Source organism: Apostichopus japonicus, chromosome 20, assembly GCF_037975245.1.
Source record: "Apostichopus japonicus isolate 1M-3 chromosome 20, ASM3797524v1, whole genome shotgun sequence".
Classification (NCBI taxonomy): Eukaryota; Metazoa; Echinodermata; class Holothuroidea; order Aspidochirotida; family Stichopodidae; genus Apostichopus; species Apostichopus japonicus.
In genome coordinates, this window is record NC_092580.1 from 25,389,007 (window position 1) to 25,410,074 (window position 21,068).

General features: G+C 34.5%; 1 protein-coding gene across 7 annotated transcripts in view; it reads left to right on the plus strand.

Moving 5' to 3' along the window:
* The window catches only part of LOC139961638 (uncharacterized), a 37,856-nt gene that overhangs the window by 13,691 nt on the left and 3,097 nt on the right, over nucleotides 1-21,068 (plus strand). For 2 of the 7 annotated variants that reach the window (XM_071960973.1, XM_071960976.1), the window contains 9 exons: nucleotides 742-927; nucleotides 1,315-1,425; nucleotides 1,602-1,792; nucleotides 2,133-2,252; nucleotides 2,451-2,562; nucleotides 3,057-3,153; nucleotides 3,254-3,356; nucleotides 14,457-14,518; nucleotides 14,920-15,112. In XM_071960973.1, the coding sequence (XP_071817074.1) occupies nucleotides 742-927; nucleotides 1,315-1,425; nucleotides 1,602-1,792; nucleotides 2,133-2,252; nucleotides 2,451-2,562; nucleotides 3,057-3,153; nucleotides 3,254-3,356; nucleotides 14,457-14,518; nucleotides 14,920-14,977 (1,040 nt within the window). In that variant the 3' untranslated portion in view covers nucleotides 14,978-15,112. Of the gene's footprint in view, nucleotides 1-741; nucleotides 928-1,314; nucleotides 1,426-1,601; nucleotides 1,793-2,132; nucleotides 2,253-2,450; nucleotides 2,563-3,056; nucleotides 3,154-3,253; nucleotides 3,357-5,392; nucleotides 12,039-13,942; nucleotides 14,182-14,456; nucleotides 14,519-14,919; nucleotides 15,196-15,423; nucleotides 15,736-16,097; nucleotides 16,239-17,088; nucleotides 17,120-19,004; nucleotides 19,082-19,270; nucleotides 19,439-19,729; nucleotides 19,841-20,153; nucleotides 20,306-21,068 lie in introns of those variants that run through there. The other 5 variants (XM_071960979.1, XM_071960977.1, XR_011790950.1 and 2 more) reach the window with 5 other exon arrangements.

Sequence of the window (21,068 nt, forward strand, 5' to 3'; positions counted from 1 at the left end):
GTATGGGTAGATACCACATTTTTATGTTTATTCACGCACACGACCAAATTTTTGACCAAGTCTCAAATATGATATCATCGAGTCACAAGTGTTTAAAGTTTTAATGGTTTTATTTATTAATACTGTTCTTCCTGTAAAAGAGAATTAACCTAAAAAGTTACTTGAAGAATTTGTTATTTGATAGACTTTTCATTTACCCTCTTATGAGAAGAGTATTTTGATATTGCCTTGTGTTTATATGTAATTGGGTAATTCCTTTTATCGTGTATTCTTATCAAAGGTATCTTTAAATTGCCGATTAAGTTCTAACAAGCAAATGTCATCATTATTACCAAGCTTTTTGTATGATCCACATGATAAATGCAAATGGGTACATATTATCAGCTATACAGTACCGAATTAGCTCACATGCTTGTAATGTAATAACCATAGGACCTAACTTGTTTTAGGTCTTTCAATAATCAGATTGGTACAGGCGACTAAGGGTATTTCAAGGTGTCATCAAACTCTCCTTTGTTGCAATTTTTTTGTGCTCAAAATACAGTATCGTAACAAGTTTGTTGTACAAACTTGCCAAAGAAGAGCGTAATATTGTTTTCTTTCTACCTTTTTTACATACCAACATAAAACCCATATTACGAGCTAAATCAAGTACGAACTGGATATATTTAGGTCATTTCTTGTCATTAGTTTTTACGCCCTCCATATGCATAATCTGGGCATATATTCATATCACTACAGGTTTATATGCCGCTTCGTCGGAAATGATGTCAACAATTATAGCACAAGGCCACACGGAAGACTCAATTTCACGATCAACTGTTTCCCTTCTATCACTGATAGCATCTGGGGAAGTTTTCGACTACTGGAAAGCACGTATTGCTCAAGCACCGCAAAACGAATATGTTGTTGCAAAAACTGTATCTGGTAATCCATACATATTAACAACTCTTCACTCATGTTGTATAACATGGTTTGCCAAATGAAACAGAAAGTCTCCCACGCTAGACATATAAATTAATTGAAGTATAAATTACGTCATGTTTATAAAACATTGCATACCCCAGAAGAGGAAAACATTTTACTCACGAGTTGTCTTCACATAGTGAGTGTATAGGTTATGATCACTGCTCATTTTCTTGCAGCTGATATGTTAATGCACACACATAGTTGATGTAATAGTTTCCTTTCTTCGAGGGTTATCTTCTTGTTGTAGACCGAACAAATCTGACCTGTAAAAATTGCGTGTTCTCGTTACTCTTTAATATAACCTGAAATCATTTATTTGGTCTAGTGTTGTAATTTTGTTAACAGAGCGTGCGCAAATGAAAGACGGGTATAACTTCGTTACCATGGCGAAGTGTATTCGTCGCCTCGAGAAGCATCCCAATATTGTTGAATTCCTGGGTTGTTCAATTGACGAAGGTACGTGATCATAAATGATTTACAATGTAAAAGTTTCAGCTACAAATTATTTTAATCTATATCAATTTCAAAGAGAGGTGATGTTACAACACTCAACACGTTTGTTTTTGTACAGTTTTTATTGATGCAAGGTTGAGTATATCTTTAATTTATCAGAAACTTTTGTCTTTCGACAGTGCCGTACTTTGTCTATCAAGAGAACATGGACAACGGAACTTTGCGAGACTTTTTGCTGAAAAATTACCAACAGCAAAGGCATTCAATGCTAGAATACCCATCAGGCACTGCATTTCCGCGTAAACTTCAACAACCGACTGTATTCGGGAATGACGTAGCGAAAGCAATGCATTTCCTTCACAAAAATGAGGTATGGTAATGTTAGTATATACGAAAAGTGAAAATCAATTTTTAATTCAGCTTAAAGCAGGCGGCACTTAATTTAAATATTTTTAATGAAATTTCAACGATAGAGTCAGGGATTGGTGTTTGATGCTTAATGAGGCATGTCATCACTTTCAGATAGCTTTACTAGTTTTTAATTTAATTTAACTTACTGTTTACTTTGCACACATTTAACATGTTAATAGTTTAGTGTTTGTAGTAACAATACTAGTCAGCATTAATTATAGCCCATTTCCATGGATTAGTAATCTCTCGCACTGTCTTGTGTAGCGCAGATCTTTTATCTAGTTTCACATTTCATGCAGTTATGTCATCCAGCGTTGGCAACTAAGAAGGTCCTGTTGACAGCCAATTTGAAGTGTAAACTCTTTGACTTTTGGCCAATTGATCTTTGCGCTGACCGCATAAGATCACTGACCGGGCGAGTGAGTATTTTTGTTTTCATCTTTTACGTAGTGTAACAGTTTGTCCAACTTAACCATAGCACTGCGGTCGATTTGTGGTAAAATAGTTGCCATTTGTATTCCATTACCGCCACTTTGAATTGCTTTTACTTTTGATGTGTGTGGAAATGGTGTTCAGTAGTATGTTAACCAAGAACTGTGCATGCTTTCATTCTTCAGAGGGATCCTCCTTTGGCATGGCTTCCACCTGAAACAATTTTCCTTGGTCAGTATAACTTGTCGGCTGATATCTGGTCCTATGGAGTTTTTCTATGGGAATTGTTTTCTTTTGGTAAGTCTTTGATCGATGTTAATTTAATGTTAAGAAAAAACTTCACATTAATAAAACAGAAGTCGTTGCCATCTGGAACCGACTGGTATTGAATGTAACAATGCAGATTAAGACCCCCCGCCCCCAAATAAAAAGAAAGAAGTAAAACAAGTAAAACTAAATACATATCTTCATGTCACTTAACTGTATTGAAACAATATGGACAATATGAACACTTTTTGTTTAATTTTTGGAAACAAAATGACGTATATATATATATATATATATATATATATATATATATATATATATATATATATATATATATATATATATATTTATATATATATATATATATATATATATATATATATATATATATATATATTTATATATATATATATATATATATATATATATATATATATATATATATATATATATATATATATATATATATATATATATATATATATATTAATAATACATTATTTTTAAACTTTCATGCATAATAGGCGAGGTTCCATATCATAGCAGAGATAAACGAGAGATCGAAGACGCTGTTCGTAACATGGAGTGTTTAAGTAGACCTCCGTTTTGTCCTGGGGCAATGTAAGTGACGCCTGTCTATTTGATATATTCTGAGAAGATCATATAATATCGCTCTAATATACAATAACTATGTAAATCTTTCCATGTAATTTTGTTACAGATTTGGCATTATGCTATCAACGTGGAAGAGATATCGCGAAGATAGGCCTCAGATGAGCGAAATAACCCAGCATTTGGAGAAAACTTGTATGACCTTCCAGAAGGTAATCATTTAATATAAGCATTTTATACTGAATATATCATGCTATCCACTAAGCACAATACTGTCTGTTTGTCGCAATAGTTTTACACATATGTCTACACGCAAGAAAGTGTAGTAGGTTTTGGAACTAACGTAAGTATCGCCCTATACATACTCAGGGTTCTGCCCAGGGTGGATTGAGTGCCGGCAGGACTATCTAAGCGGAGCGCCACCATCGGTTGGCGTGGAGCGTACAAGAAAATTTTGGGTTTTGGAAACCCCCCAGATGGCCGGAAACGGCCCTTCCCGAGTATTCTGAGCCACATGTAGACAGCTTTGAAATGAGATCTCATGTCTGGAATTTTTCATAATTAATGAAAAAAGTTAGGACAAATATCTGGAGCACCAGAGTACAGACCAGCCGGTGGTGCCTATTAAATAAATCATTCAGGATGAGATGATAATTTTAGATGGACAGTGAGTGAGAGTCCACTCCCAAATAAATATTGTTTCCATGTTCTTGTAGAAAACGTAAACTCCGCAAAATACAATTAGTTGTGATTTTGTAGTTACGTGAGATCCGTTATAACCGCCGAGGTGGTTAGGCTATTTGCTATACACTTAACTAAGGTAGGATATTATTTTTTCGGTATTTTTGGAAATGCTAGAAAATACTTTCTTTTCCCCCCGCTTAACACCAGATGTGGTCTTACGGTATATTCATAAATGGATGCACTAGAGCCTTGTTTACATGACATTAATTGAATTTAGTGAATTTTTCGAAAGTGCTTTGCTCGATCTTTCGTAAAATTTGAAAGGTGTAGCCTACCACCTTTCCGTACACAATTGGTACACAATTGATTTTTTTTTTTCTCTATACGGTCAAGTGAATAAGTTGTACATTGAGTATAAACTCATCGCGAATGCAAAAAACGATGCGGGGATTTCCAGCAGACAAATGTTTTCTTTGTGGGATTATTGAGTCAGTTGAAGGGAATCCCGCACCTTAGTGGGAACACTGAACTGAAGTCAAATTCATACGAAAGAAAACGTTTACTAACCAACATACAATACAAATATAAAAGAACGTGGAATGGCAATATTGTTCAAAACATTTCCCGCGAGGCTGATTTATTACAGCAACCTTCCCGCGCTGGGCTGTGGGTGTCCGTGTGACACGTATACCCTGAAGCTTGCGAAATAGCCATTGTAAGTGGGTTGGGGACACATCATTACTCGTTGGTATTGTGACTAAAATTGCGAGCACGCTCTCTGAACATTTTCCTTTTGTTTCTGAAACTTTTCTTGTGAAATTTTACTTTTTTTTATTTTTATAGATGTACTTATTTGTCCTTTTTTTTTTAGTTTTTCGTCCCGTTTTTTTTTCTATTTTTTTTTTGTCCGATTTTTTTTTCGCCAGCCGGGCTGGATTTCCCGCGAGCATCGCGGATTTCCCGCGAACCTGGTTCGGACTGTTCGCAAGGTTTTCGAGCCCTTGTCACTCGTGCCTAATGCAATATGATGTAAATTCACCCGCTACGAAGGTTAACGGCCGTATGTGTACTAGCTAGCTGGATAGTGCCTGTGTCTCGCTCGATAAAAATAGATATAAATGAAACTATCAAAAGTACGATCGGGAGTTGGAAACGGAAAACAGTCATTGGTCTGGAATGCGGAACTAAATACTAAGTATGACACTGTGATGTGTTGGATATTTTGAACAGTTATGAACTGGATTTCCCCTAGTCTCAAACAGACTGTTTCTGTACGTTCGACCCTCCGGCTATGGAGCTGTTTTTTTGGAGTTCCTATCGAAAATAAGTGCCGGTCGGAAAAATCACTCAGGCAGATTGTGGCGGTCGGTAATTCAGCGTGCTGGTCGGGCCCGACCGGCGCCGACCGGCAGCGGCAGAACCCTGCATACTGTACTTAAGTTGTGACAATACACTATATAATAACTGTATATAATAATTTCATTGAAACTGCAGAAACTTTAGGTCAATTCTGATAAAAGAAACTTACATGAAGTTACGACATTTCAATGTTTTGACTTTGTAGGAAGACATGACGCAATCCGAAGACTCACGTTACTTCACGCTGTCAGAGGAAGGATATAAGGAAGGAGATTACTGTACACCGATTGTAAACAAACCGATACTTCAGTGATAAAATGTGTTAAGGTAGAACTGTCACACCGTGTGTTAAAGAAGGTATCGTCATAACAAAATTATATTAATTATCATATCACAGCTAAGAGACCGCACGATAGTTGTTATTCAATTTCGCAAGCAGTAAAGCAGACACACTTTGTCCAGGATGTTGATTTTACCCAATCACCGAATACTTGGAACTTCCTTGATCGTTGCTGCACTTTCCTCAGAATCTTAAGATTCATCAGAATCTGTTTATTAAATTTCTGATTTAACTTGCATTTAAAACTATATTAAACTAAGATTGTATGGATTGCATCCTTAGGTCAATGTACATTTATTACAATTTTATTTATAAAATGCTCTCCTTTGATGTACAAATAAATAAGACAAAAAAGTAAACGTTAATTTTAATATTTACCTTAAACTGCATATATAGTTACTGTCTGTTTGTCATTTATACGTTAAACTTCTTCTTAAATGCAAGTATTGTGATACTCAGACTGTCAGAGAAAAAGTATTAAACGACAGTCATTGATAGTTTCTGGTTGACCAGATACTATCCAACTTATCGCTATATATTTTTATTTTTTCCCTTTGGAATGAATACTACTTTAAGTTTTTTGCATCAAATTCATTCAGACATTCAGTTATATCTTGAGTTGCAAATCCAGTACACAATAGATCGCTTACCCACCTTTAACCTGATGATTTGGAGTTTATTTTCCATTGCAAGGGACTCGTGATGCCCTTGACATGGCATCGTCATGCTCAATACGGTTACAGTTCCGATGTCAGAGGACTCGGGTTAAGGGTGGATCAACTTATTTTGTTTTCGTGCCAATACCTTCAGCAATCGGTGCTCGCAGTGAATTGGTATTATATGACATCGCAAAATAACAGGAGATTAGTCCATTGACGTCTTGTGACCAGCTAAAGTATCAGAGTAGGCCCATCAATTCTACTGCAATTCTGTCATTAACTGTCATTAACATGAAAGTTTTGTTGAAAATCAATTTCATTAAGTTTTTTTATAGAAGCACCTAGCTTCGAAAGCTGTCTATTTTTTTTATATGCATTCACTTTACATTGACTTAGTGCCAAACACAAATGCAAAAATAAAAGTTTTATATGCAGCACGTGATAGTGGTTTTTATTGTTAAGTAATGATGTAATACTTTTATGTAGTTGTAATGGAAGTTGCAAACTCCAACAATCAAATGTGATGCAATACATAGTTGGACACTGAGAACAAATGCTTGTCTTGACCTTGGGCAGGGTTGTAGTTTAATTTTAGGGGATGTGTAGCTATCAATATCACACAATAAGTGCATTCATTTCGTTATGGTGTTGATTCCTCATTTGATGTATCCAAATGATAAGTAGAAAATTGGATGTAAACAAGAAAAACACACAACAAATCTTCCTGTATGTGTGACATTACATCTGCTTGCTTCAAGTTTACTATTATTAATTATAGACAGAAACTGAACGCAAATTTCACGAGGTTGCTGAGAATAATATCCTCCTTCCATCAGAGTAATATATTTGTTTCTCTTTTAATAGTTATGGGTATAGTCACACTTTTCAAAAATTTGAGTTTATGACAAGTAGTCTTTCCTTTAGAAGTTCTCCTAAATCGCCCATCATTTTCGTTGGCACTTTTAAAACCACAGTTTTCAATTTTTGCTTACCCTTAGGAACCGAATAAAGTAAAACACAGTACACTGATTAATGATATTAACTGACAATAGAGGGGATGGAAACTACACTAATTTTAAACTTTATCTGCATCTTAAATTTGTTTTCGGTTAAAAGGTATTTTGTAAATCATGATTCGTTTTTGCAAACATTTTGTTAAGAAAATGTCCTACTTTTTCACTTCAAGTACCATTACGCAGATGCAATTAATAATCGTGAGATCTTTTCATGCTTGCTGTGAATAATTACGGTAACCGAGTTGCATTGCATAATATGATGTTATCAAACTTAACAGCAATACTATTTATTACCCTGAAAAGGCTTTTATGTTGAAAGGGTTTATTAAATAACAACAATGATTTGCCAAATTTTATATTTTAACAAATTATTAATTGTTTTAATCCAAAGGAACTTGGATTTCAAAATATATATATTTTGAATTGGTATCCGAATTCGAATCAGCTATGCATAATAAAAATGAAAAATTGTTAACAAAAAAATTAGGATCTTAACGTTGTATCATTGGAACTCATGTTCTGAAGAGCTACTTAATAAGCTTAGGAGGTAACCTATCAAACTTTGCTCTTTTTAACAGCAAATCCCGTGAAAAAAGTTCAAAGATATTGTATGCTGTCACTGTATTTTGAAAGATCAAAACAGTGGCAAATATTTGGTCTGCATTATTAATAATCTCACAGTCGATAAGTAATTTTCACAATTGTAGAGTTAATTCATACTTCAATTCATACTTTGTCTTCAGACATAACTTTTCATTATGACCATAACGGTAATTTGTTGTGCTTAATGTCTTTTTCTTTTAAAAATATAACGATTTATTTTTATCTGATTTTAGACCCACAATTACAAATAAAAACAAATCGACGGTAGCAACAGTATCAAACTCAGGTACGTTGATTCTGGAAAGAAATATGTTTCATGCTTCTCAAATGATCAGGGAAATAACTTTAATATTGCTATCATCGTGAAGACAACAAAGTTATCAGGAACAAACAAGAAGCATTGCATGAAACAATTTTTCTTCGTAAAAGTTCTTAACGTTTTCTGGATGAAGGATACGTTGTGAGTTTTTATTAATGACAATAGTCTGTACTTCATCTATGCAGTTGGTGAGGAAGAATTGCTCCCATTCATAACAGTTTTAAATTCATTGATATATTACCAACATGCTACCTATTTAGCCAATGTCCCACATGTTATTATATATTTTTTTCAAAATGACACATATGACACACGAAAATACACTATTGATGTTTCAATGAATAATAACAATTGTATTTGCATAATCATTTCCACATCCTAGTTTGACTTTAAAAGAGGTTGAACCTCTGGTAGAATGTTGGTCTCGCAATATACCACAATGTGATTTCAACTTATATCTTTTTTGAAGTTTAAAGAAAATGGTATCGTTTGTAACATCAGGCAAATCAAAATATGACCTTCCATACCATTAACTAAATATTATAACCGATGAAATCAAGGATCCAAGTAACATTCTCAACAACAGAGTGTTATACCGTGTTTTGTGAGTTGTAGCGTAACTTGAATTAATTGGTATTTAGTATTCAATATCATCAATACTTGCTTTGAGCAGCCAAACATGGTATGAATCATGCCATATAGCAGCAATTTAACATATTGAAATAAGCCCTTAAAGATATGTTTATTTATAGTATCAATATTATGATTATATGGAATAGTGGTCATGAAATAACCTTTCCATTCGAATAACCTGGTACTTTATTATCGGAAACACTGAACACAAAATGTAAATTTGAAGCTTTTTTGTTCTCTCGCTGTATGAATCTCACACTGCTTAAATAAACTACTGTAAATATGTTCATTCAGTATGTTCAATCCATATTGCATATGAGTTTTTCTCTACAGATAAAGGAAATTAATTATACATTTAGAATATCTATTTGGGAACCGTAAGTAATGTAGTGTATCTTGCGATACGAGCTTGAAGCGAGAGGTGCACTTTCCAATTGTTTAAAGTTTTAAATGTACTGAAATAGGATTTTTTTTATAAAGTAAGTGCACTATGCCCGTTAAATTTCCCGATAGCCGTTACTATTTTGACGATATGTTCTTTCGAAACAATCAGTAAGGTTGACGTGTATCATTTTTGGACCGTTGACATCTTTTAAATTGCTTACTTTTGTACTTCCTTGGTAAACTTACTTCCTTTGTAAACAATTCCTTCTTTTTCGCAAGAAATTTATTATGAAATAAAATATGAAATGCACCACCGTTATTGTCCTTAACGTCACTGTTTAAAAGTCAACTGTTCCATTGTCATTTTAATTATAATTTAATGTGTTTGTTACTTATCTGAATTGTCAATGGATTTGGTATTTCAGCCAAAGTTTTCTTGTACGCTTCGCGCCAATACATGGTGGCGCTACGCTTAGATAGTTTGCCTACAAGCTTCGCCCTCCCTTAGCAAATTCCTTGCTACGTGCCTGGTTGTGAGGCGCATTTGGGATTGTTGGTCAAGTAAACCGTGCTTAAGGTTAACACTGATTTGTACCCTCCTGGTCAACGTTCTATAATTACATTTCATGCAAACTCAAAAAACATATGAGTTTTGCAATGTTGGTGGCCCTGTTTTAAAAATGTGCTATGATATGATATAGTTTTATACAAACAGTCCTCGTAATTTATTTTTCCAGACCTCTTCATGTATTTAACACGTGACAGTCTTTTTCGATGCCCAACCTTTAATTTCGCCGCTGATATCAGTTTTGCATGTTGCTTCGAAACTTGTTCTATGTTTTTGAAGGAATTAACGTATTGCTTTTGTTTGGTTTAATGTGAAAGTGAATACATTACAGCAATTTCACCCACGCCGACCATTTGTACGGCTTATCATACTCCAGGGGTATTATAATGTAATGAAAGTGATTGATGTAATGTCAAAGCAGAATATTAAAGAAGTGTAATATTGAACAGTTTAATGACCATACTCGATACCTTTTCCTATAGAGCTAAATGCATTTGTTGCGATAATTTCACAGTAGCTGAGTATGGGTGTAGGCGAGATTGACAAAGTAGAGAGTGGGATCCAGAAGCAAGCCGTGACGAGGCCGGGGTGCAAGACCCACATTTACCCACTCCAAACAAGAACGTTGAAGTGTTTTGAGGGCATGGACATTTTGTGTGACAAGTGCATAAGCATTTATCATAATGGAACTACGAATAATGCTTTCAAAATCAGATTCAAATAAAGTGAAAATGAGGGTTCGTCGAAAGGGGAAGGGGGTAGTCGGTGGCAAGGGTCGCCAAGGCAATCATGATCTCATATCAATGTACATCTTAATTAATGATTTAAATTCCCAAGGGTGTCGCTTATCTCCTATCTACCCTGGAGCTCAGCCGAGCTACTGAACGACTTGCATATGAGCGTATCGACCTAGGCCGTCACAATAGCTGAGCTATCATGATTGTTGCTCGAAGGTGCCAATACTCGTTTATGATAGCTAGGCTAGTATATATATATCCATTCAACTGTAGTACAAGTTGACCACACACCACCTGATGCTAAAACTGATACCACGACAATTCAAAGGGAACCCTCATTCTGATAGGTTCCATACATTCGCCATTTAAAATGATGCAAGATTTTAGACAGATTAGTTGAGGGCTCTGCATGAATTAATAACATAATTAAAGCTATCTTCAGTCGTTCCCTGTACACTATGCGCGACATAGTCTTGTTCCGTGGAGCTAGCTGAGGAGATATCATGTTACAATACATATCGATTCATGGAATAACCGACTACAGTAGGATACGACTAAGGCCTATAGCCGTGCATATTCAAATGCTCCTCTCCAATATCTATATTTGAAGCTTGCAAGGTAAGTCATACTTATGAATTAGCTAATGTCTTTGTCATGTTCAGCGAGTCACTGGGATACCGGCCTATTAAGCATCATATGGTATATTTTCTTTGCATGGTACTGCTGTACCCGGATACAAAGTACACTTGCAATATATTATTGTTCACGCTTAGGGTGGCGGCCTCGGCAATAGTTAATGATGAATTCACGATCTCGAAAGTAGGTACAAAAACTTTAGTCTAGACCTATATCGACATATCATATAAATCATCGTATGATATCCCTAACAGGTTAGCTAGGTGAAGATTATAATGTATGATAAGCTCATAAAGCTAGTTATAAATCAAAGGGAATGAGTAGATACCCAACCTTATTTTGATACTTCAGATAAATCTCTTAAATTTTCTCTTACAAGTTACTTTCGTGACATTTCAGAACATAAATATTGGATATTGATGGTAAACCTAGGAGGTTACTGTAATGATTGGGTATATAATATATGGTGAAAGACAGAAAGTTTATTTGAGCACTATATTATATGACACAAAAACATGTGCAAGCTTATTTCACTATCACAAAGGATTATTTAGAGCTATCTGCGTTCGAGTTGGGTGGCAATTTACACGGCTGTCAATATCTGCACTGTAGTTCCTTGTTTGAACATATCATAACAACGTCAGTCTTATAATGGATAACCTTTACTTTATGCCTCGTTAAACGTTTATCAATGAGTTCGAAAGAGAAATCACATTTCTAATTAAACTTATATTACACATTTGCTTAACTATGTAGATAAATCATAACCTTGTGTAGGAACTAAAACTGAATACTTATAAATTTATTAAAAGCATGATTCTCAACGACCCTACACCTGAAATTAATATGTTAACAATTGCCTAACGTTTCATGCAAACATGATACCGTGACACATTGTGCCTGTGCCGTTGGAAGGTGTAATATTCTGGGAATGAATAGTAGCAGCAATTACCCTTATTTGGATTACTAATATTTTATTTTATTTTAATTAATGAATATTTTTTCCAACTCATACCAAATTGATAAATCCAGAACAAAGTCATTTGGGCAATCAAATTCACAGTTTATAAGTTTCGCTGTTGACTAGTTAGTGTTTTGTACACAAAACATTGTGGGAACACTTCGATAATACCTTTCATTAAATTTAACAATGAGTCATTTGTGTGTATCGTGTATTTTCTTTTACCTTTCTGTTTTGGAATTTTATAAACGGTGTGACTACTAGCCAATATATTAGATAGTTAACTCATCATTGAGAAGTGTGATATGTAAACCTTCGATATTATTCCCTGACTCAGAGTTTATCGATTTAAAACTAAATACTTGAAAACGGTCGTATAGTTCAGCGACATCGAGCCTCGTTACGAGGTTTTATTAACAGTATTAACAATTGTGTTCTGTACTCAAAAGAGAAGGTGACCGACACTCGAATACAAAGATGGTTTCTGTTGCGATATCATCAAAGTTTGGACAAGTTGCATTTAAACTTTCGTTTATATTCTCCAACTTTCGACATTGTTCTGGAAACTCCGATTATTATATCCCGACATTTCGGCTACTTACTCATAAGTACAAATTCTTACGTAAAACTTGAACTATATATATATTTGATTCCCAAAAATCCACCACATCCTCCAATGTTAATAAAGATATTTCAAGTTTAATCCTATATGTATTGCAAGTTTAGTTATTATCTCAAACGTTCAACTACTAAATCTCAAATATGCATTCAGGCCCCTAAAATGATTTGTTTTATATACTTAAAAGATTTGATCCCCTACCTTATTTGAAACGTTATGTGAATATGTGCAGTGCGTTTAATATTGGAATATCCTCCGTCTGATGTCAATTTACATTTCTGTTGCTCTGTCGTTTATGTATTAACATAGTGCTAATGTTCAAGGCACACTGAAGTTCATAATGCTCTGGTGGCGGCATGCAATGTTTCTGTGGCCATTGATCCCGTGTCTACATTGATGTAACAACAACACCTAAAAACCTGGAGGATCCGGATAAGGTCGATAAAAACGACTAGAAGCATCCCTGGGGTAACCTACATGAATTATTGTCTATGGCCAGAGAGTTTAACTACTCATTGCGACCGACATGTGTACAGCCACCATCCATTGAATACTTGGCCTGATGTAGCGCTATCCTAATATTTAATGTACGAATGCGTATTAAGGGGCATCGTATTATTTCTAAATAATAGCTGTAAGTATTAAACTGGCGGCGACCTTTTTACGAAGTGTAAAATTTGCAACAAATGCGCAGGGGTCTCCATAAACCTCAGTTAACTTTTTAATTCCACCTAGATACGCTATTGAAATTAGATTACAATGAATTTACTAGGAGAAACCGTCAGTCACATCCACTGTTACACCCACTCACCCCAAACTTATAAAAAAGAAGGAAAAACACTGAAATTGGTACACTTCAGCAAAGGTAGCCATTTGACTATTACTGAGTGAATATTTTCATACTCATATAATGTAGCATTCAGAATACCAAAAGTCTTCGTATTTTGTTTTATTCAATGTCAAATTCTTAAATCCCGATAATTATTACGGAAACTCTTGTATAAAGTCTTCCACGTAGGAAATGTCGACATCTTCCCGTGTTATATCTACATTTCATTCCGAACTCGTGTCATCTTTCCGTCATGGAATGCTGTTGGCGTTCCATTCTATTCAGATCCCGAAACAATTATATTACGTTCTTCTGTCACGCACCCATTATTATACTATGTTGAGAAAAGTAACATTTTCTTATACAAGGAATCATATTTATCAGCTCTTTAAACTGGTTGCGTGATAGTGTGTATTGACGATATCTTGATCTTGTTATCTTGTTACAACAGCAACACTTGAAGTGCATAAACCTTTCATCCACCGAAACTAAAAGCAACTAGTGTATATTATCGCAGACTACAGTGTGTTAAGGTTTGTTATAATTAAAGTTCAATACACACTGGTACGTGTGCCGCGGATGTCGATGCAGAGAAAGTGAACAATTTAGATCTTCGATAGCTCTTTTGTGTTTATATTGTAAGAAAACTACTATTCTGTGCTGGACAAAGAGTCCTTGTATCTGTAAACGGTAAGTCAAATTCATACAAACATCCTGTGTACATCCGTCCCTGTTACTTACCCATATCCTAGGAATATGTTTAGTAACGTTTGATTGATATGACTTATTCTTAATTGAATGAATATGTAATACAAATTAACTAACTAAGAAAGCAGAATAGTTTCATGTTCACGCTATATAAAGTTTACCGCTATTACTAAAAGTCGCCAAGTGATAATATTTAAATGTATGTAAATTAAAAGTATGTTTCCGTTAACTTTAAAATGTCTCATTTTATTTTGCAGACCAAACATGACGAGTATTCTGACCTTATTCGTGGCTCTTTCATTATCAAGACCCGGAAGTTGTAAGTGTGCAATGCACCGTATTGTCCCTCAGGCCGGTAGATTATAACAACTCATATTGTAGCTATCGTTGGTATTTGATAATTGGATATAGTTAACAACTCGTAAATAGATTGTTTATTGGGTAGTTGTATAATTTACATTTTGAAAAGTAAAAACTATTTCCTTTATATATGGAATATAATATGATAATCACTACCGTTACATATTTTGGAGTGCAATTGAAACTATTTCGGCGTGTATATTTCATAAATTGTTGCAGTTTTCCGAATTGCCTAAAAAGGTACCTATCTATATGTAAGTGCATGTCAGAACTTACCTTGTGCAAAAAGAAAGATTTATATACTCGTAAGCACCACACAGCACGCACTAAAACAATCATATTTTTTTATGAACATTCCAGGTTTAATAGAGATGACAATCACACAAGGGGAAGATGTTGCTTTAAACTGCTGTTTTAAGAACAGTTCAGAAAACAAAGCTGTATGGTGGTTTAAGAATGAAATAATACTTGCAGACGGGTATTGCCCATCTGAGGTCGGATATAAAAATGTCATGTGTAATCAGACAAATGGAGCCGAAACCTACTTGTACATTAAAGGCTTCAAGTCTACCAATGCAGGAAGTTACAACTGCGCCATTGGAAATGAGTCCGCTGAATACAATTTGCTCTTGAAAGGTAAAAAGAACAGCTATTGTTTGAATCTTCTAGCGTTTACGAGTTACATGTAATGCAACTCGGACTTTTTGAACAGCAAAGTACATTCGAGTATGTCCGCTTCATTCACTTAAACATATCTAGTATTCTTGATTATTGATATTGATATTATTGATGAATGCTTACTATTTGTTTATGTAATAATATGTTACTCATGAGCTCTCCCTTCCTCCTCCTCCTCCTCCCTAGAAATTTCCTTTGATATATTCTACATGGGTAAAGAGATCAACGCGACTCTACAGTTGAACCAATCAGATATGACAGAACTTCAGTGCTACACTGACAAAATGGCGCCCGGTGATACGTATGCGTGGAGCATTAACGGCTTACAAACTTTCCAAGGAGTGAAGAAGTCGAATTTTTCTGTAGACGAGCGTGGTGTTGTCGAGGGTTCTATATTAACATATGATGGCCAAGAAAGAGTTAGCAACATCACTTGCCTTGTTGGGAATATGTCAAGATCTGTGACCATAATTGTTGAGATAAATGTCACTGACTTCGGTAATTGTTAATCATCAATCCACATATAATTCAAGGACGTATGATGCATGAGGCGGTTGAAAGGAATTGGTTAATATTAAACAATTGTTCGTGCAAACATGAGCGTCATTGTGCAATACGACTCCTCATTAATGTAAATGCCATTTAAGCACGTATAACTCTCGCGTGGATAGATGATTGCTTAAAAAGGACACTTGATTAACTTGTGCCCAGCAATCATAACAATATTATAATATTCTTTTAATGTATTTAGTATAGCCTTATTGCGTAACAGTATCAATTAATATAAGTGGTGCATTATATGGAAAAAATACTGTATGTTAATATCTATTATAAATGTAAATTGCTTTTGTTTTTCGAAGTGAATGAAAACAACCAGACCATCTCTAAGGACGATACCGGAACACCACTTCTTGACATAGGAACGATTCACCATCTATTATATGGAATCGGTGGTTTAATAGTATTTGTACTGACTACTTTGGTTTGCAGGAAGATTAAAAGTAAGTAAAAGGTCAGCAACTGCTCTCTTCGGCTGGCAACAATTAACACCTTTCAATGAATCGTTGAAGAAACAATCAGTTCCATAGGAGCATCATAACTATTAATGTAGCAATTGAACATGTACAGTCTTAGTATTTATCTGATTAATACAAGTAACATATAAGTAATTCCAAACATGTACTCTCCTTGACATAGCTATAACTGTCAAGTTTTTAACTACTCATCGACTAACATGAATTATAAGGGTATATTAAATAGGTTACTACATGTATTATTTATATATTCAATTTTCGAAGGTCTAATCAGTCCTTTTCTACATTATTGCGTAATAGTAATACACTCCTGGCGATGTCTTTTTGTACCAGAGTTTTAGCCCATGCGCAAATATCTAGTATATTACTTTACTTAGGTTGTATCACGGACTACGTGTTTTATACAATCACAACTGTGTGAGTAGCACCATTACATTACATAATGTCTGCCTCCCTTGCTATCTCAGTTAAATCTTTGTCCATATTGAGTTCATGTGTTGGCGTAACTGAGAAGACTTCATTTGTTTGTATTTGTCAATATAGTTGGCAGAAGATGCGCCCAAGTCATATTTTGAAATAACGTGTGTTGACAGAACATGCAATTCTCTGCAAATTGGCCGAAATTTTGTTTTACAAAGTAGATGGTCATAATTTTGTTCTAATTATCTACACTATGGTACAAAAGACACAAGGGTAGAGGAATGTTCGAAATTTTAATGGAATGCATAACGAGTTAAGTTCGGTAGCATATGCTAACTAAGTTTTGTTGTAGGATCATATGACAAACAAAAACAAGATTGCTTTTTTGTTTTGACAGATTCATTGCCAAGTCGAGGTAAAGCGAAAGTGTAAGTTGATGATTAAGTAAGAAGCAACAAATGATTTCCTTATTGCAGATAGCTCAACGCTTTTCAAAATGAAAGTTGCGACACAATAATTTAATCTGTATAGCATTTAGGGCGTTATTACCTACACTCCGGATTCATTTCTACATGCCCTTTGCAACCGATTGATATTTGCCCGTCTTTCTTAATATAATCAATCACGATAAGGATTAGATGTATTCATACTGATCATAAAGTATAACTTTCAATGAAGTCGTATGAGTGCTATTTGCAGCAATGCAACAAAAGTTTCAGTATTTTCACTTTTGGAATGCCGACCTACCACTTTCAACTCTCTCTGTAATTTCTGATTGTGTCACCCTGTCATACCTTACCGTACTAATGTAGAATATCCCTTCACTTAATGTATTTATATCCCGATTGGTATTTAATTAAAAATGTTGTCGTTTTAGTCCATAAGAATGTAACAATAACTACCGTATGTCTCAACAATGGAACAAGCCATCATACTGAGAATTGTATCAAAATGTTTCGATGCAATCATAAGAAATTCAAACCTGCTCATTTAATTTTCTACACAATTGTGCTGATGAAAGGGAAGATTTCCGCCTTCCCGAATTATGTCGACTGCAAAAAAATTATATTCGTCGCTTTCAAAGTTTATTTAAAACAGTAGCTTATAACTTAACAACAGTAACCGCCGGCAGACTACGGCGATACGTTTGTATATTTATTTTATTTTTCAGATAAATCAAGAAGCACTAAACATGTTTTCGGATACTTAATATACTATATATATATTATATTCGTAAAATGAAAACTTGAATGTATGTGCAATGTACTCTTATCGCTATCAACCCAGCTCCCATGCACATAAATCAATGTTGCTTTTATTGTTTTTACGCTTTGCATCAAACATACCAAATCAGTTGTATTTACAGTTCAGTTTTAATGATTATTTGCCAGGCATCCTGTGTGTGATGTCTTATACACAGAACTAAATGAGTTTTAACATACTTGATCTTATTCTCATGGACAGGATTAATATTGCTCCCTAAACCTTGTTAGATACGGCATATGTCGATTATTTTCATTTTCCTACGTAGTCTAAAACACATTATAAAGTGTCCAGTGACGTAGTTTATGTTTCAGTACATTGGTTACAAGGTGAGAGTTGTGGCCGTTCAGTCTCATCCTTCTAAACCGTACCTGACGCAAGTCGTAAATGTAACACTAAAGAGCGTACATCATGATAAATATGAAATTGACTAATGCAATTAATAAGAAACAAAATTACAGCCTATTTTGTTATGAAATAACATAATACGAAGCTAGGCATGTTAGTACGCATTCAATGATTCGTTGAAACTCATGACGAGGGGTTGTGATCAGTTGGCTTAAAATTTCGGACTATTACTTAAAGGCGCTTGGACATTGAGGTTCCCGGTTTATTGAACCGCCTGAACCACATATTGGTGGTGTCAAATACATTACTGTGTAAAAAAACAGCCTTACATATTTGTGTATAAACAAGTAAGAGTTCGAACAGCTCTATGTTATTAGCTGTGATAGCCCGTTAGTCGCCATTTGCAGCGTTTGTGGTAAAATAAAATACCAGAGTTCACAAAGAATTGAACACCAAGATATTTGACAGAGCAAGTTAGGAGGTATATTTTTCTTTGAAAATAATATTGCAATGAATTACACTATTGGAAATGCACATTTAAAACCACCATTTATTATATACCTAAGTCAGGAATGTATAGTTAAATGTGCGTGTATGCTTCTTTGGGTGTTCTTTTTTTCTTCTACATTTCATATTGTAGCTTAAAGTAATTATGCATGTTATATTCTTTAATAGTTCATGCAAATAACGTGTTCCTTTCAGAAACTCTACTTATCATGTCAACAATTCGAGAATAGAGGATATAGAAGAAATTAGCAGCTTCTATGGATCTCTACCAGGTATATATTTAATGCTTGCAGTTACTTGTTATTAAATTAATACTATATATAATTATATTATATAACGTTTTTATTTTTGCACACAACGATCGTTTTGTTCAATAGATATATCTCAGCGACAAATAATTACCTTCCAAAATTTTGTAAGTATGCACTCAACGGGATACTCAATTGTTTTTCTTTCTTTAGATTTTGAAAACGTCCTGATCAATGAAGAACCAGTTTCTCGCGTTTTTGCGAGGGAAAATCTTTGCTTTAACAGGGATCTACCGTCTTCGTTGATTTTATTGTATTGGAGCGGAACTTTAACGTACAGTAGAAGCAAGATGCATGATGTCATGATATCGTATGTTGAAGGTAGGATCAGCCTCGAAGAGTGCGAACCAGAGATAAACGGTGTCTTAATATAAGTATAATGGTGTGATAATTCAATCTTTATATGTTACGATGACATTTTAATATATATATCATTTTCGAACTGAGTACATTATGCATTCAAGTGGTTGATGGTCTAATTAACATTGGGAGATTATGTTGTGTCTGAGCAGACATGTAGTAAAACAGAGTTCTATCAAGTATTTATATGATATGTTATCACATACTTCTCAAATACAGAAGCTTACCTAGGCTCATTTCCTTTCTCAAAAGGTGACGCACCGGTAGAGGCAAAACGATTGTGGAAAACATGCAGCGATTCTCGTCTGTCGATTTCAGAACATCCAAATTTGTTAAAGACAATTGGGTATTGTAAATGTGATGGTGAGTGTAATGAACATACGCGTCATGATAAATGGTTATTACTTAATTCTTATTTTTCGTATTACTTATGGTAATTCCATTCTTTAACAAATTAATAGTTTATACCATAAATTTAAGTTAATGAAATCTCTGAGCAACATTTTATATAATTACCTACATACATACATTAATAAACGATAGTTATAGTATCCTTGGAGGGGTTAATAATTGTTTTTCATTTTGTTATCAATTTTTTACACCATTTAAGGCTTATACCATGATAACTTTTGACGTCCTTTATCAAAATTCTTCTTTTCTAAATGATTATTAACAGGACTTCTTTTCATAATTAATGACTACTTTGAAATGAACACATTGGATAACTTCTTGGTATCTGAGTACAGTAATTGGGAAACCAGTGGCGATGATTATACTGGATATGCCCTCGACATAATTGATGGGATGGAATACCTTGATTCTGTAGCAGTGAGTCGAAATTAATATTTAAATAGTTTATAAGAACAATCATGAAATATGAAGCAATTGTTAAGACGGACCGAATGTAAACATGGAGTGGAAAACTTATTTCAGTAGTTTAAAAACTTATGTTTACAGTTCTACATATATGTGTAAAAGTAATTGGACGGACGTTTCGATCCCCGTCTCTCCATTTTCTCATAGCTCTCATCCACCCTTTTTTCTCCACACCTTTCTGTCTTTGTCTTTCTCTAGGTTTTCCTTACCTCCTTCCCTTAATCCTCTCTTTGTCCCTCTATTGTTTATCTCCTAACCTCTCCTCTTCCTCTGTTGGCTTCTTTCATTATTCTCTCCATCCCTTGTCTACTATTCCCCTTATTTTGATATATTTGTGTTCACCATGCTCATTAACCTGTCTGTATTCTGTGCGTGTTTTGTCCCTTCTGTTAGTTTACGTTATTTGTCATTTAGCCTCTGTAGATCTCGCTAGGATTGAAACGTCAGGCCAACTTACTTTTACACATTCTGTAACACAGGCTCTCAAGTGGATAAGCAGTTTGCTAACAGTTGTATTTGATTCTGAGTTCTACTTATCAATTGTTATTTACAATTAGCTTGGTTGGTGGTGTGGTGGGCGTTGAATAAACAAAAGTGAGTGATAACGATAACATTTATAGACAATCACTTAAAATATCATAATCATATTAATTATGTAAACAATTATGATCAAAGTTGAAATGTTTTAAAATATCACGCAATATTACAAATTATG